Source organism: Podarcis cretensis (genome assembly GCF_951804945.1).
Source record: "Podarcis cretensis genome assembly, chromosome: 5".
In the NCBI taxonomy this organism is placed as follows: domain Eukaryota; kingdom Metazoa; phylum Chordata; class Lepidosauria; order Squamata; family Lacertidae; genus Podarcis; species Podarcis cretensis.
The window spans coordinates 85,780,630-85,794,787 of NC_137174.1; the positions used below are offsets into that span (position 1 = coordinate 85,780,630).

Here is a 14,158-nt window from a genome sequence, read left to right on the forward strand (position 1 = left end):
GAGCACAGTCCCCATCACACTGCTGGTTTCATCTCCGAAAAAGGACACCATACACATACAAAGTGTTGTTCATTTTCCAGCGGAGCAACTCCATCCCTGTCAACAATAAGTTTGAAACACACTGGAATCTCTCCCTCTCCATCGGTGTGTACATCCAACTCATCACGGTGCAACTCAAACCAATAACTTGGAGCATCCCCCAAACCCCAGCAGGGTTGCGCCCGCAATGCCAAACAACAAGGCTGAGGGTGCTCTCCAAAAGGTATATGAGTGCCCACTCAAAGGACCTCTTTAATATCTGCTCTGCCTTATGACGAAACAGTTTCTCCCACTCAACCGGCGCAGAATCAGAAAAACCACCCTTCACCAAGGTCAGATCACTGGACCATCTACCCAGCGCTTTTCCAGGATCTTGGGCAGAGGTCTCTCTCCCACCTTTTGCATCACCTTCTCCTTTTAAAAACTGGAGACAAATGGGATTGAACCTGGGACTTTGCATGTAAAGTCTGCAGTCTACCACTGAGATCTGGTGCTGCCTTGGAGTAAGTTTGAACGGCAAGAAGCCCCTTGGCAAACAACTGTCTCAAGTTCTTTGAGCTCCTAAAAAACAGTAAGGTTTTCTTCCCCTGCTTAAGCATCCTGCCAATCCCGCCCCCCCGCCCCCCGCTTTATCCTATGCAACTCAAAGCTCATCATCCATCCCCTGGGTAACTTTTAAAGTTGTATTGCTTCAATACACTTTGCGTGGGGCTGCCTTTGAAGACAGTCTGGAAACTGCAGCTAGTTTAGAGCCCTGTGCCTAGTTTGCTAAAACGTAGGTGCCAGGCAAAATAGGATGTTCCTTTACTATTAACGCAAGCACTTTTAAAATAAAAAAATTAAAACAGACTGATGTTCTTGTCTATATGAGGTGCTGTTAGTACCTGAGTTTATTTTAAACATGCTGTATTGGTTTGTACACTTTGTTTTATTATCATCACCACCATGAAATTGTACTCCCCCTGCAGTTGCTACTTTTGCTAGCCTCTCTGGGAAACACACCTCGATGCTGAAGGAGGGTATTAAATGATGCAAAGCCCTAGCCAAGCCACTAACCTCACCAGGTGGTGAGGGCCAAGTTGCAATCTCTTGACTTCACTTCTCTCGCAGGGCTGCTCAAGGATAAAATGAGGAGATAACCCTGAAGCTCCTTGGAGGGTGAAGGACACACATCACGAGGAAATTAAAAACAGGCAAGTCTAGCCCAGCACTCGGAATACCATATGGAACCACGACAAATCACCTAGCCAATCACCTCCAGGGTTTTAGGCAGGGGTTCTTCCCAGCCTTACCTGGAGTTCCCAGGGACTGGGACCTTCTGCATGCCAAGCATGTGTCCCAGCACTGGGCTACAGCCCTTTCCCTTCGCTGTGCCACAGGTCTCCCATAGAAGCTTTGCTAGGTGCTTACAAGACTCTGTCTGCAGAGAAAAGGGCTGTAGCTGAGTGCACTCGAACCCTGGTGAGGGCTCATCATCGAGCCTGCCTAGTGGCAGTGAAGGCAGAGCAGAAAAGAAGGCTTCCTTTGCTGCCTACATTGCATCCTCATTGTGCCGTCTGGCAGAGCTCTTCCAGGTAGCATGGGGTCTTTTACAGTCTGGCCCACAGGAGGTGGCAGAACCGACAGTAGCTCACTGTGATTTGCTTGCAAAGCATTTTGAGGATAAAATCGCTTGCATCTGCTGAGACCTTTAAGGTAAAGGTAAAGGGACCCTGACCATTAGGTCCAGTCGTGGCCGGCTCTGGGGTTGGGATGCTCATCTCGCTTTATTGGCCGAGGGAGCCGGCATACAGCTTCCAGGTCATGTGGCCAGCATGACTAAGCCGCTTCTGGCGAATCAGAGCAGCGCACGGAAACGCCGTTGACCTTCCCGCCGGAAAGGTACCTATTTATCTACTTGCACTTTGAAGTGGGCAGGAGCAGGGACCGAGCAACGGGAACGCACCCCGTGGTGGGGATTTGAACTGCCAATCTTCTGATCGGCAAGCCCCAGGCTCTGTGATTTAACCCACAGCGCCACCCACATCCCACCGGGACCCTTACTCCGGTCCTATAAAGGTAAAGGTAGAAGACCCCTGGACGGTTAAGTCCAGTCAAAAAGGCGACTATGGGGTTGCAGTGCTCATCTCAATTTCAGGTTGAGGGAGTCAGTGTTTGTCCACAGACAGCTTTCCAGGTCATGTGACCAGCAGGACTAAACCACTTCTGGCACAACGGAACACTGTGACGGAAACCAGAGTGCACAGAAACACTGTTACCTCCTTGCTACAGCGGTACCTATTTATCTACATGCACTGGTGTGCTTTCGTACTGCTAGGTTGGCAGGAGCTGGGGCAGAGCAACGGGAGCTCACCCTGTCATGCGGATTCAAACCGCCGACCTTCTGATCGACAAGCCCAAGAGGCTCAGTGGTTTAGACCACAGCGCCACCCGCGTCCCACAGAGACTATAATTCCTCTTATAACAGAGGAATGTGATGGAGTGTCCAGAGTGTTGCCTAGTCCTGTTATATTGGATGATTTTGTTGCATGTGTGGGTTATGGGTTTGCTTTGTTCTTAATATGTATTTTGTGCATTCATTTTGTATTTTTATGCTTTGACCCGCCTCAAAACCTTCAGACGAAGGGTGGTATACAAAGTGTATATAATAATAATAATAATAATAATAATAATAATAATAATATCATCTCCGTTGCATGCGGAAGAGCTCAGGTTCAATCCCCAACAAATCTAAGTAGCAGTGGGAACACCACTGTCTCTGAAATCCTGGAGAGCCACTGCGGGTCACTGTAGACACAATACCGAGCCAGAGAGACCGGTGGTCTGACTCTGCTTCCTATGTTGCAAGTCCTTAGCACAAATTTGCAAGAGCTAATTTATATGCACAGGTGCTGGCTTAGGTCTCTGAGCAAACTGAGATGGAAGGTGGCTGGGGTCTCACCAGAACTGCACTCTGCAGAATATTCAGCAGCCCTGCAAACGAAGTCACTTTTTTAAAAGGGGGGTGGGAAGGTGCATATGATCCGGGGGGGGGGGGGCAGTGCAAAAGCTCCAGGGGCTCAGGCCCCCCAAGCCACACCCTCACGGCCCCGCTGTATGGAAGTCGTAGCTTGCAGCCTCCTGGGCAGGAAAGAAAGATGTGGTTTTTATCCATATATGCATGCATTCACTCGAGCCCATAATGGAGCTGTCAAGAAACAAAAACAATTTACTACGCTATAATTTTGGCAGAGCAGAAATCCTTCGAAGCATGCATTTCTTACCCCCGAGAGGGCAGCTGGTTGTTAACCGGAGATTCCCCCCACCCCCCACCCCCCCAAAGGCGTGCATGCATAAAAGTTGTGGTCAGCAGAAATAAAAAAAGAGGGAAGAAATGTTAGGAAGGTTTTTTAAATAGACGAAAACAAAAACACCATTCATTAAGAGCAGAGTGGATGCAAAGCCATTTTCTTGGCTGACCTGAGCAGCTTCTAGCGCACTCTTGTGTTCTTCCAGAGTCACTACAAGCTGGTCATGTTGAGAGATTAAACTCTTATGCTGCAGCTACACAAAAGAAAACGCCACCATCAAGGTTGATCCCAAATGCACTTCATCAGACACCAAGAAATAATCTTAGGATTGCCAGCAATTTAACTGATTCAGCACCTGCCTTTCAAACAAGTATTTTGTGTGTGTGTTTACATCTTACCAACACTTCAGTAAAGTTGCCTTTTTGTACAGAAATAACTATGGGTTTTCCCCCTTTTATAGCCCCTGTGAATGGATTTGGGTCTGCTGAATTTGGTTTCATCTAAAGCAGGACACTATGCAAATCTGCCATTATTGTTCCCGAGACAGAGAAAGAGGTGTTTGTTAGCGTTTGGAAACCATTTTGAATCAAGATGGCGGACTGAGCCATTCTGAACTGCCTTGGTTTTAACCAAATATGGCAGGAAATAAGCAAATTCATTACCCATTTATAAACCTCAGGATTATTATTATTATTATTGGTTTCTTAGAATTCCCGAGCAACACTGGGTACTTCTTCCTTGGTCTGCTACCTATTTTGGAAAGTTGTTTGCTGGTTTGCTGTGCATTTCAACACCACTTAAGCTACCACAAACAAATTTTACTTGGTGGTTCCTGAGATCAAGGAGCGAAGTTTTGTGCATGCTTGGATTCAAAATGGACAGTGTTCTGGATCAATTTAGTAGGCTGAATCTCTCAAAACTGTAGTAATTTCAACCACTGGTTTCAAAATTGCACTGATTCTTGGGTTTCTTAGAATTCCCAGGCAATGCCGGGTTCGAGGCTGCTAGTAAATAATAAAAATTAATATCAGCACGTTTGTGCACGCATTTAAGAAAAACATACCCATTGCACCTTTCCTTCCATTAAACAAGAAAAGATCTATTTTCAACCATCATCTTATTTTCCCAGTTGCAAACAAGGAGAATTTTCTCTCTCCCTGCTCCCTGCCCCCGACTCCTATCTTGGGAGGCCCAAGTTCTTACCTTCACATCTTGTAGCTGAGTATGAATATCTTGGTGGGCTTTCCTCAGCTGCCTGTTCTCTTCTCGCAGATTATACATGGATTCTATTAAAAATTCAGCGCAAACAAGAATTGATCCGACAGATTTATACACAGCAGAGAGAGACAGAGAGCATCCTAATTATTCACAAATTTAAATATTTGCAGTCAAGTCCTAATGGAAGCTGCATTAATGCCAACACGGGTGGCAATTCCAGGGAATGGCCCGGCCCCTCCTCCCCCTCCCCAAAATTTAAATCAAGTAACATAATGCTGTACCTTTCAGCTTGGAGAGCTCCTGCTCCTTCTCTTGCTGTAACTCCATATATTTTTCCTTATGATCATTGACCACTCTGTTGAAGTCATCTCCCTGCCTCCTGTGCTCCTCTTCCAGGTCTGCGTGCTGCTTCCTCAGTTCTTCGTGCTGGCTCTGCAAAAAGGAGAGGGGGCAGACAAGACACATCACAAGGAATTATTTATCTGACCAGCTGGCAATTTATGTATTTGGATGTTCAGGGCAACCCCATCCCAGGAAGAGAGCATGTTTTAACATAGGCCTGTGGAATTTCAATACTGCCATGGAGTCGGTCTGGTTAAGATGAAAAACATGAGTAGCATTAACCTTGGGTTAGTGTTGGTGGGAGTGTTAACAATGCCTTGATTTGGACTTACGCTGAACCATGGTTTACCCTTCCCTCTCCACAGGTTCATCCTTTTCAAGCTCCACAGTAAACCATGGTTAGTTTCAAACAGGAAGTGGATCTTTCCAATGTCCTTCTTGCAACCATACCGTGAAGGAGAGGGGAAGGAGTAGCGTAATTGGCATAGCACTAAATTATTATTTCTGCATTACGTGCAAACCAGGTCAGTGATTCAATCTGAATCTTGCCAATGTTGTAAAGTCCTCTGATGGGTCTGTTACCACCTCAGATTGTAGGTGAGGCAGATCGCTGCTTCAGAGTGTTCCCCAAGTCAAACACTTCTCGGTGTTTAGAACAACAGAAGATTAAGGCAGCTGTTGGGGGGCACATGCTCCAAAACAGTTTAAAATTTTGCACACAATCACCGGGAAGCAAACATTCTGCAACCAAGGCCTTCTCATGACACCCAGAAGGGCTATTGGTGTCGGAGACATCCATTTCCCAAAAATGCCAACTAGGACTGGAAGCCAAATGTTGTCATCTTTTTCTAACTCCCTTGTTAAGACAGGATGCTTAAGAAGATGCATGTATCTACCTTCAACATCTGGTGTTGCACATTCAGTGCTCCATATCTGCTATTGGAATCTTGCTGCAAAACAAAAAGAGTAATATATAGTTAGCTGACATACTCAGCAGCTTCCTGCATAGCTATAGTACCTCTCTGTAAATTATAATACTAGGAAACTCTGAACTTGCCCATGGATCTACTTATAGGGCTGTCCACGTATCAGGCATGCAGGGCACAGGACATCTTCAAGTTGCAGATTTCCCACAAACAACAGGCCAACTTTAACCCCCAAGATGGAGATGAGGCAGAACACAGAAGAGTAGAGGAAGTTTATAGGTCCTTTTAGTTCACAACGGACTGTAGTGACTGATAGTAGTTTCATGCCCAGCCCAACTTAGTGATCCCAGGGGTTGAACCCAAGACTTCCTGCAAGCAAAGCAGATCCTCTGCCATTGAGCTACAAAGGTGTCAAACTCTGGAGTGGAAGCAGTAGCAAAGCCTCAGCAGTTTTATTAGACATCCCGACATCACTCTCCACCTTCAGAACATGCAAGTTGCACTTCCCCTTTGTCTCCATGTCTGTAGGAAGGGAATCAAAAGCTCCCACTGTTTAACTTCAAGCATCCAAAAATCGCCCCCTCCAAATTAAATTGGTCTGGGGGAAAAAAATCACTTTTTCTGAACCAAGATACAGACCCAGCAAATCTACCAGGGGAAACCTCAGTAACCATTGGATAGCCTTATCCTTTGTGAATTTGTTTAATAAGACTCCTTAAGACTCGTAGGACAAGTCAACCTCCAAGTAATCTTACTTCTTGTGAATTATAATTATGTATGTTTTCCTTTTGCTTCATACCTTGGAGCAGGTTAAATGTTAAGAGCATTCAGAACTCTATTGTCAGTTCAGCTTATGCAATAAGCAGAAACATCTTGTTCATTACTTCTGCACACTTACCCTTCCTTTATTTAGTGTTTCTTGTGCTTCTAATTTATAAACAAGAAAGTCTAAAAAACAAAAAGGAAGAGAAAATTATGTTAAAAGGCTAAAGTCTATTTATATTTATAAGCTCCATCTATACAGCTATCAGGGCGGGATACGATGTGTTTAAACATTTAAAAGGCATACAATAAATCAACTGCAAAAACAATAAAACACATCCAAGAGACAAAGTCAAAACATCTCTGCTTACAGGTGATATCAGTCTAATCTGCTATATCCTTAATTAGGAAGATGACTTGCTAATTGGAAAGATGGCCTAAACAGGATGAACAATGAAACCATCTTGCTGTTTTGAGGAAGAAACCTTCTGCATCTCTCCCCCAGACAAAAGAAATGCAGAAAATCTCTTCAACAATACAGCAAGGTGAATTCATTGTTCATCTCCGTTTAGGCCATCCCTGATCAAGAAAGACAAATTCAAGAGTCCCTCTGGGTATCTCAGTCCAATGAAGGAGTTGTTCATTAATCATAGCATTGCATTATTTTAGTCAGTATAACGATGTCCCATTCAGAGTAGCCCCACTAAAATTAGCAGACATTGCTAACTTAGGGCCATTAATGTCAATGGGTCTTCTCGTGAGCTGAATACAGCCTATTGCTATGGACTCTGCTGAGGCTGTTGGCTTACACATTCAGCTACTAGGAGAGTCTTCTTCAGGCATTTGTTGTGCACACGTAAAGAGGCAAGTGAGAGCACCTGGGACAAACCAGGTCTCCACAATTATGCTGCATGCATAGACACAAGCAACACATAATCCATGTTAGTGGGAAGGTTTACTTGTCCTTAGGGTTTCCAATATGGAGATAGGAACCCTGATCAACCACAGACCCATTTTGACAAGTGGGGGGGCACTCACCTGTCAATCGCCTGACATCATGGGATGCCAAGCCTGAAACCCACCACTGGAATAAGGAAATACCAGGACTGACTTATTAAGCCTCAGAGATGCAGTGGTATCTCAGAAGTGCCAACATGACCCAGAAAGCACAGCCCTAGCCGAATGAGCAATGGTTATAATGGGATGCCAGGAGACACTGTTACCTGAATTATGCCATAATCTGCAAAGAGTGTTTGCCTATTGTTCTGAGTACTGGCCAGGAAATATATCCATAGGTATTAACTGTAGAAATATAAATGTGTTTTTGAGTGCAAGAATCAAAACTTTATTTTGGGGAAACACTCATATAGTCAGATGGAGTTTTGTTGCTGTTGTCCTTATCCACTAGATGGCAGTAAAAACTCATTAAGAAACTCCAGAGATTTGATCGCTCCGAAGCAAAATAGCCAATTCTTATTTTCAAAAATGTTTGGCAAAGCATAACCTATTTTAAAGGAGTCTTGAAAACCGCGATGGCCCTGAATGCAACACAGTGTTCCTGTAATAACAATACAAGTAGGAACAACATTTCTCCTGCTTCCTATCCGTTTTCGTTTTGTGAAAAGTAAAATCTTTTACCTTCTTTTGCTTTCTTATGTTCAAGCCTTTCTTTCTGCAAAGATTTCTCTAATCTTGACCGGTGCTCATATACAACTGAAAAAGGGGAAAAAATCAATAAACTGGATGTAAATGAGGAGTAGTTCAACAGGTAACAAAATGTGTGTGTGTGTGTGTGTATCCATTTTGAAAACATAATAAAAATAAAAAATGGATGTACAAGGAATAGGAGGGAAGGAATCCATAACAAAATCAGCAAAAGAAAGTTCTCAGGAACTATCAGTGAAGTTGCACAAACCATGCAATTTGTGCATCCACAATGTGGTCTTTGGGAAATTACAGGTTGCATGGCATCTATGTAGCCAAAAGCTTGCCAGTTGGTCTTTAATCGATGGAAGATGCTGTAGTTCCATGGCAGAGCATCTGCTTAGCAGGTTAAATGTCTCGGGGTTCAATCCAAGGTTCATCTCCAGCTAGGGTTGGGCAAAACTTTTGTCAGAAATGCTACCAATCTGCATTAATAACACTGGGCTAGATGGACTAATGGTGGGACTCAGTGTAAGGCTATATTGGCTTGCCCGTGTATGCATATTTGCGCGCGCACACAATATTTCTCCCCCTGCTGCAGAAGCTGAATATTCTTCAGGAGCAGTGTTCGAAACTCCCATTGTTTGTGGTGCATTTTGCGACAGCAAATTTCATTAGAGCGAGCAGTTTCTGAGCTTTGGGCGCAGTATTGCGCCTAAGATTTCAGATTAAAACTGCAGAGTAGAAGGAAAGGAGGACCTTTTTCTGCCTCCCCACTTCCAGCTACTCTCTGAAGACTGGAGCAGAGACCCTCTGAAGAATATTAGGGGGTGGGCAGGGGAAGGACTAGACCATGTGAAAAATGAACATAATATTTTAGCTGCAGTACATTCATTTTCAGCTTTGTATACTTGTTATAAAAAGCGCACCTAGACATTCCATTTTTGCACCCATAACCTAGGTTTAAGGTGCCTTTAGCTCCTAGCTTTCATATCTCAGTTTCTAACACTGTTCAGAAGTTAGTTTCAGGTAGATCTTTCACACCATGTTCCTCACAGATGGAGAGAGTTCAGCTCCAAAGCCTCTTTCATAAATCACCTCCATAAACACATGGAAGCAGGAGTGAGATCATGCTGGTGGTAGCCCTGCTCCATACATTGCTACCCCTTACTTTGTGTGCCCCATGCTCAGATGTGTGCATGAAGAGCAGGTGATCTGAAAAGAGGCACCTATGCACACACACCTGTAGGTACGCAATGTATTATTAGTATTACCGGTATATTTATTCATGTTCCACTAATTTAAGATGGGTGTATTGTGGTGACTGCATTTTTAATGTGACTTGATAGGTTGGTCCTTTCCCCAGCCTGTCACTTTTCTTTGCTATTATACATCAATAAAAATAAGAAGTTTTTTAAAAAAAAATTCGGTGGGGCTTACTCCCAGGTAAGCAGGGTTAGGAATGCAAATGTAGTCCACCTTTACAACCTGATAGCATTACAAGAACAAACTATATGTGTTAACCATTTGCATGAACTTCCTTTCTTTAGCTTTCCGGTGCATTTTGAACTCACATAATTGGGTCCCAAGGGTCATCTAGTCCAACCCCCTGTAATGTGGGGAATCTCAGCTAAAGCATCCATGGCAGATGGCCGCCCAAACTCTGCTTAAAAGCCTCCAAGGATGGAGAGTCCACAACCTCCTGAGGGAGACTGTTCCACTGTCAGAACAGCTCATACCACCAGAAAGTTTTTTTGTACGTCTATTCAGAATCTGCTTTCCTGCAGCTTGAAGCCACTGATTCGAGTCCTACCTTCCAGAGCAGGAAAAAACAAGCTTGTTCCATCCTCCATGTGACAGCCCTTCAAATATATGAGAATGGCTATCATATCTCCCCTCAGTCTCCTCTTTTCCAGGCTAAACATACCCAGCTCCTTCAACCGTTCCTCATAAGTCTTGGCTTCTAGACCCTAGAAGGGCCAAAGCTGAGTGGCAGAACATCTGCCTTGCATACAGAAGGTCCCTAGATCATCTCCAGGTAGCACTGAGAAAGACCCAACTGCTGCCAGTCAGTGTAGACAATACCAAGTCTGTCTGTTTGCTTCTTCATTAGATTTCTTTCCCTTCTTTCCACCAAGAAGCTCAAGGTCACAGCATGAATGACTTTTCCCCTCCTCATTCTGTCCTCACAGCAAGCCTGGGAGGCTAAGAGACAGTGAATTGACTCATGGTCACCCAAGGAGCTTCATGACACAGATTAGATTTGGAGCCTGGTCTCCCAGATCCTAGTCAGACACCTTAACCATTACACCATACTGGAGTTCAATGGACAAATGATATGGTATAAGGCAACTTCCTATTTTCAGAAGACAGGATGAGGCCATTAGGGTGCTAAGACCTTTTCGCAATCCTCACGCAGATTACCGTACTGCCTGGTTTCAAAAGACGTAGCTTTTGTAAACTGTCTAAACTGAAAGATGCTGCAATCATTTAAAGATTCCAGACGTGTGTGTTTTAAAAACACATATAATAGAAACAGTTTTTCCTCCCCTTCTGCTTATATACATAGTGAAATGCGGGAGGGAAAAGGGATACGAAGGTCTGGCATTATAAACAGGGGAAAATCAGTTGGCAGCAGTCAATGGTGGCCCAAAGGGATGATAAACCTAATCACACATCAACACACAGTCAATACATGCCAAGTGAACTAGCAATAAATCAAGAAAAGTCAGAATTATCTTCAATCTGATTATGCATTCTTTCCACTCTTTAATTGGAGCATGGGTGAGGGGAGAAAAAGAACACAATGGAATTGAAAATTAAAAGCCTTTTTCTTCCCCCCACCTCTCAGCCACACCCCCCCCCCAGTAGATGTGACTTGATTGCAAATTATCATATTATGTGAATAATTCACTCAGCGATTCTTAAGTAAGGGGGATGAGGGGAGTCACAGAACACCCCAAGATGTCTGATTGCCTCCAAGTTAGACAGGTGTATGAAACCCTGGCGAGCCGCTGCTGCCAGTCCGTGTGGACAATACTGAGGTGGTTGGAACAATGGTCTGATGCAGTACCAGGCAGCTTCCTAATACTGTCTTATCTGCTTGATGTAGGGCAACTCTGTGGTATGAGCAGGTGCAATCCTTGACATGTCCAGAGGGACTGCCCTCTGTCTGAAATTCCAAAATTCCCAGTTCATATAGAAGGGGAAGAAATGGAGGCAGTGAGAGATTTTACTTTCTTGGGCTCCATGATCACTGCAGATGGTGACAGCAGCCACAAAATTAAAAGACGCCTGCTTCTTGGGAGGAAAGCAATGACAAACCTAGACATCATCTTAAAAAGTAGAGACCTTGCCAACAAAGGTCTGTATAGTTAAAGCTATGGTTTTCCCAGTAGTGATGTATGGAAGTGAAAGCTGGACCATAAAGAAGGCTGATCGCTGAAGAATTGATGCTTTTGAATTATGGTGCTGGAGGAGACTCTTGAGAGTCCCATGGACTGCAAGAAGATCCAACCTCTCCATTCTGAAGGAAATCATCCCTGAGTGCTCACTGAAGGACAGATTGTGAAGCTGAGGCTCCAATACTTTGGCCACCTCATGAGAAGAGAAGACTCCCTGGAAAAGACTCTGATGTTGGGAAAGATAGAAGGCACAAGGAAAAGGGGACGACAGAGCATGAGATGGTTGGATAGTGTTCTCGAAGCTACGAACATGAGTTTGACCAAACTGCGGGAGGCAGTGGAAGAGAGGAGTGCCTGGCGTGCTCTGGTCCATGGTCCAACTCACGAAGAGTCGGACACGACTAAATGACTAAACAACAACAAGGTAGATGGACCAATGGTCTGATTCAGTAGAGGCTGTGTTCCTTCAACAGCATACGGCCCAACTATCTGAAAGGCCACCTCCTTTCCTACTGGGGTTAAGGATAGCAAAGAAGGCCCTGTTGAAAGGCACCTAGTATTTTCCTTATATAGCTTCCATCGTATGTTGTAGATACACCTCTTTACAGTTATGCCTTTTGACAGTTAAGGGTGGTATCCAATGCAGAAGAACTTCCCCACTCCCCATGATGGCTGTTCTCTGTCTCCAGTCAAAGGCAGTAATGTTTCTGAGTCCCAGTGGCTGGAGACTATGGTGGGTTTTTTCTTCTTCTCGTGCTCAGGTCCTGCCTGCAAGTTTCCTTGTGTCCTCTGTAAGAACAGAATACTGGACTAGATGGGCCATTGGCTCTTCTTATGTTCTCCCCCTGCAGCTTTCCTATTGTAGAGTGCGGAAAACCACAAGATTTAGGAGTTGCTTGGAGAGAGGAGAAAAGGGGTGCTTAGCTGTGAAACTATAAATTAATGCACTAACAGAATGAGTTACTGCTTTGGATACAGCCTGTCAGGGAACTGCCATCAGGACAGAGACAGGAATCAGAGGGGCAGTTATGTTACAGGAAGCCTCCGAAAATCTTGCAAAGCAGTTCCTCTTCCGGGGAGGAGGAAAGCTCCACCTCCAGTTGGGAAGAGATGAAAGGACCAGAGGATGCTGGTGGGCAAAGCTGACCAGGAGGGAAGCATGCCCCTTCTGTCGCCCACCCTGCGCAGAAGTCTAAAGCGCAAAGAGGGAAGGAAAAGGCTGGGCATAATGAGACTTTTATGTTGGGGGAGGTCCAGGAAACAAGCACTCCTGGATTCTGCTAGCAATTGAGGCAGACATGAACTTTGGGGCTCTGCACTGTAAATAGTTTTGCAGCTAAATAAAACCTGTAAAAGACAGGTCGGAATCCTGCCTGCTTACTCGTGAGCAACCACCTTTGCAATCTGACACAACCCTAAGGCATTTTGTTTTATAGGACCCCCAAATTTTGTCGAATCTATACTGTTCTGGTTTGAGCTGCGATGGCTTTACTGCCTTATTTGTTTTTATTACTGCATCTTTCATTGTTGTAACCTGCCCTGTGGTGAAGGACAGCTAAGAAATCTTATAAAAAGGTACAGGGGACACGGGTGGCGCTGTGGTCTAAACCACTGAGCCTCTTGGGCTTGCCGATTGGAAGGTCGGCACTTCAAATCCCCGCAATGGTGGTGAGCTCCCGTTGCTCGGTCCCAGCTCCTGACAACCTAGCAATTCGAAAGCATGCCAGTGCAAGTAGATAAATAGGTACCGCTGTGGCAGGAAGGTAAACAGTGTTTCTGTGCGCTCTGGTTTCTGTCACAATGTTCTGTTGCACCAGAAGTGGTTTAGTCCTACTGGCCACATGACCCAGAAAGCTGTCTGTGGACAATCGCTGGCTCTCTCTGCCTGAAAAGCAAGATGGGCACTTCAACCCATAGTCACCGTCGACTGGACTTAACCGTCCAGGGGTCCTTTACCTTTACTTACAAATTACTAGGGGATAAAGCGAAGGGTACTAGTCATGACGGGACGCGGGCAGTACTGTGTTCTAAACCACTGAGCCTAGGGCTTGCCAGTCAGAATGCCGGCAGTTCAAATCCCAGCAACCGGGTGAGCTCCCGTTGCTCGGTCCCTACTCCTGCCAACCTAGCAGTTCGAAAGCACGTCAAAGTGCAAGTAGATAAATAGGTACCACTCCAGCGGGAAGGTAAACGGTGTTTCCGTGTGCTGCTCTGGCTCAACAGAAGCGGCTTAGTCATGCTGGCCACATGACCTAGAAGCTGTACGCTGGCACCCTCGGCCAGTAAAGTGAGATGAGCGCCGCAGAGTCATCGCAACTGGACCTAACGGTCAGGGTCCCTTTACCTTTACCTTTACAAGTAATAACAGCTGGATGCTACCTGCAGGATCAGAGGAAGCATGACTCTGAGTACAAGTTCCCTGGGAAACAAAAACAGGAGACAGACATTTTCCTCATGCCCTGCTTGTGGGTTTCCCATAAGCACTTGGCTGACCAGTGTGCTGGATTTGACAGGCCTTTGGTCTGATCCAGCA

At 45.1% G+C, this 14,158-nt stretch overlaps 1 protein-coding gene across 2 annotated transcripts in view; it reads right to left on the reverse strand.

Annotated features, from left to right (window-relative positions):
- Positions 1-14,158, reverse strand: part of GOLIM4 (golgi integral membrane protein 4) — a 55,903-nt gene that overhangs the window by 21,980 nt on the left and 19,765 nt on the right. Inside the window, exons 2-7 of one of the 2 annotated variants that reach the window (XM_079977884.1) lie at positions 8,216-8,290; positions 6,714-6,763; positions 5,786-5,839; positions 4,829-4,979; positions 4,533-4,615; positions 3,499-3,582 (exon numbers count right to left, since the gene is read on the reverse strand). In XM_079977884.1, coding sequence (XP_079834010.1) covers positions 3,499-3,582; positions 4,533-4,615; positions 4,829-4,979; positions 5,786-5,839; positions 6,714-6,763; positions 8,216-8,290 — 497 coding nt within the window. The remainder of the gene's footprint in view (positions 1-3,498; positions 3,583-4,532; positions 4,616-4,828; positions 4,980-5,785; positions 5,840-6,713; positions 6,764-8,215; positions 8,291-14,158) is intronic. The other variant, XM_079977885.1, reaches the window with a different exon arrangement.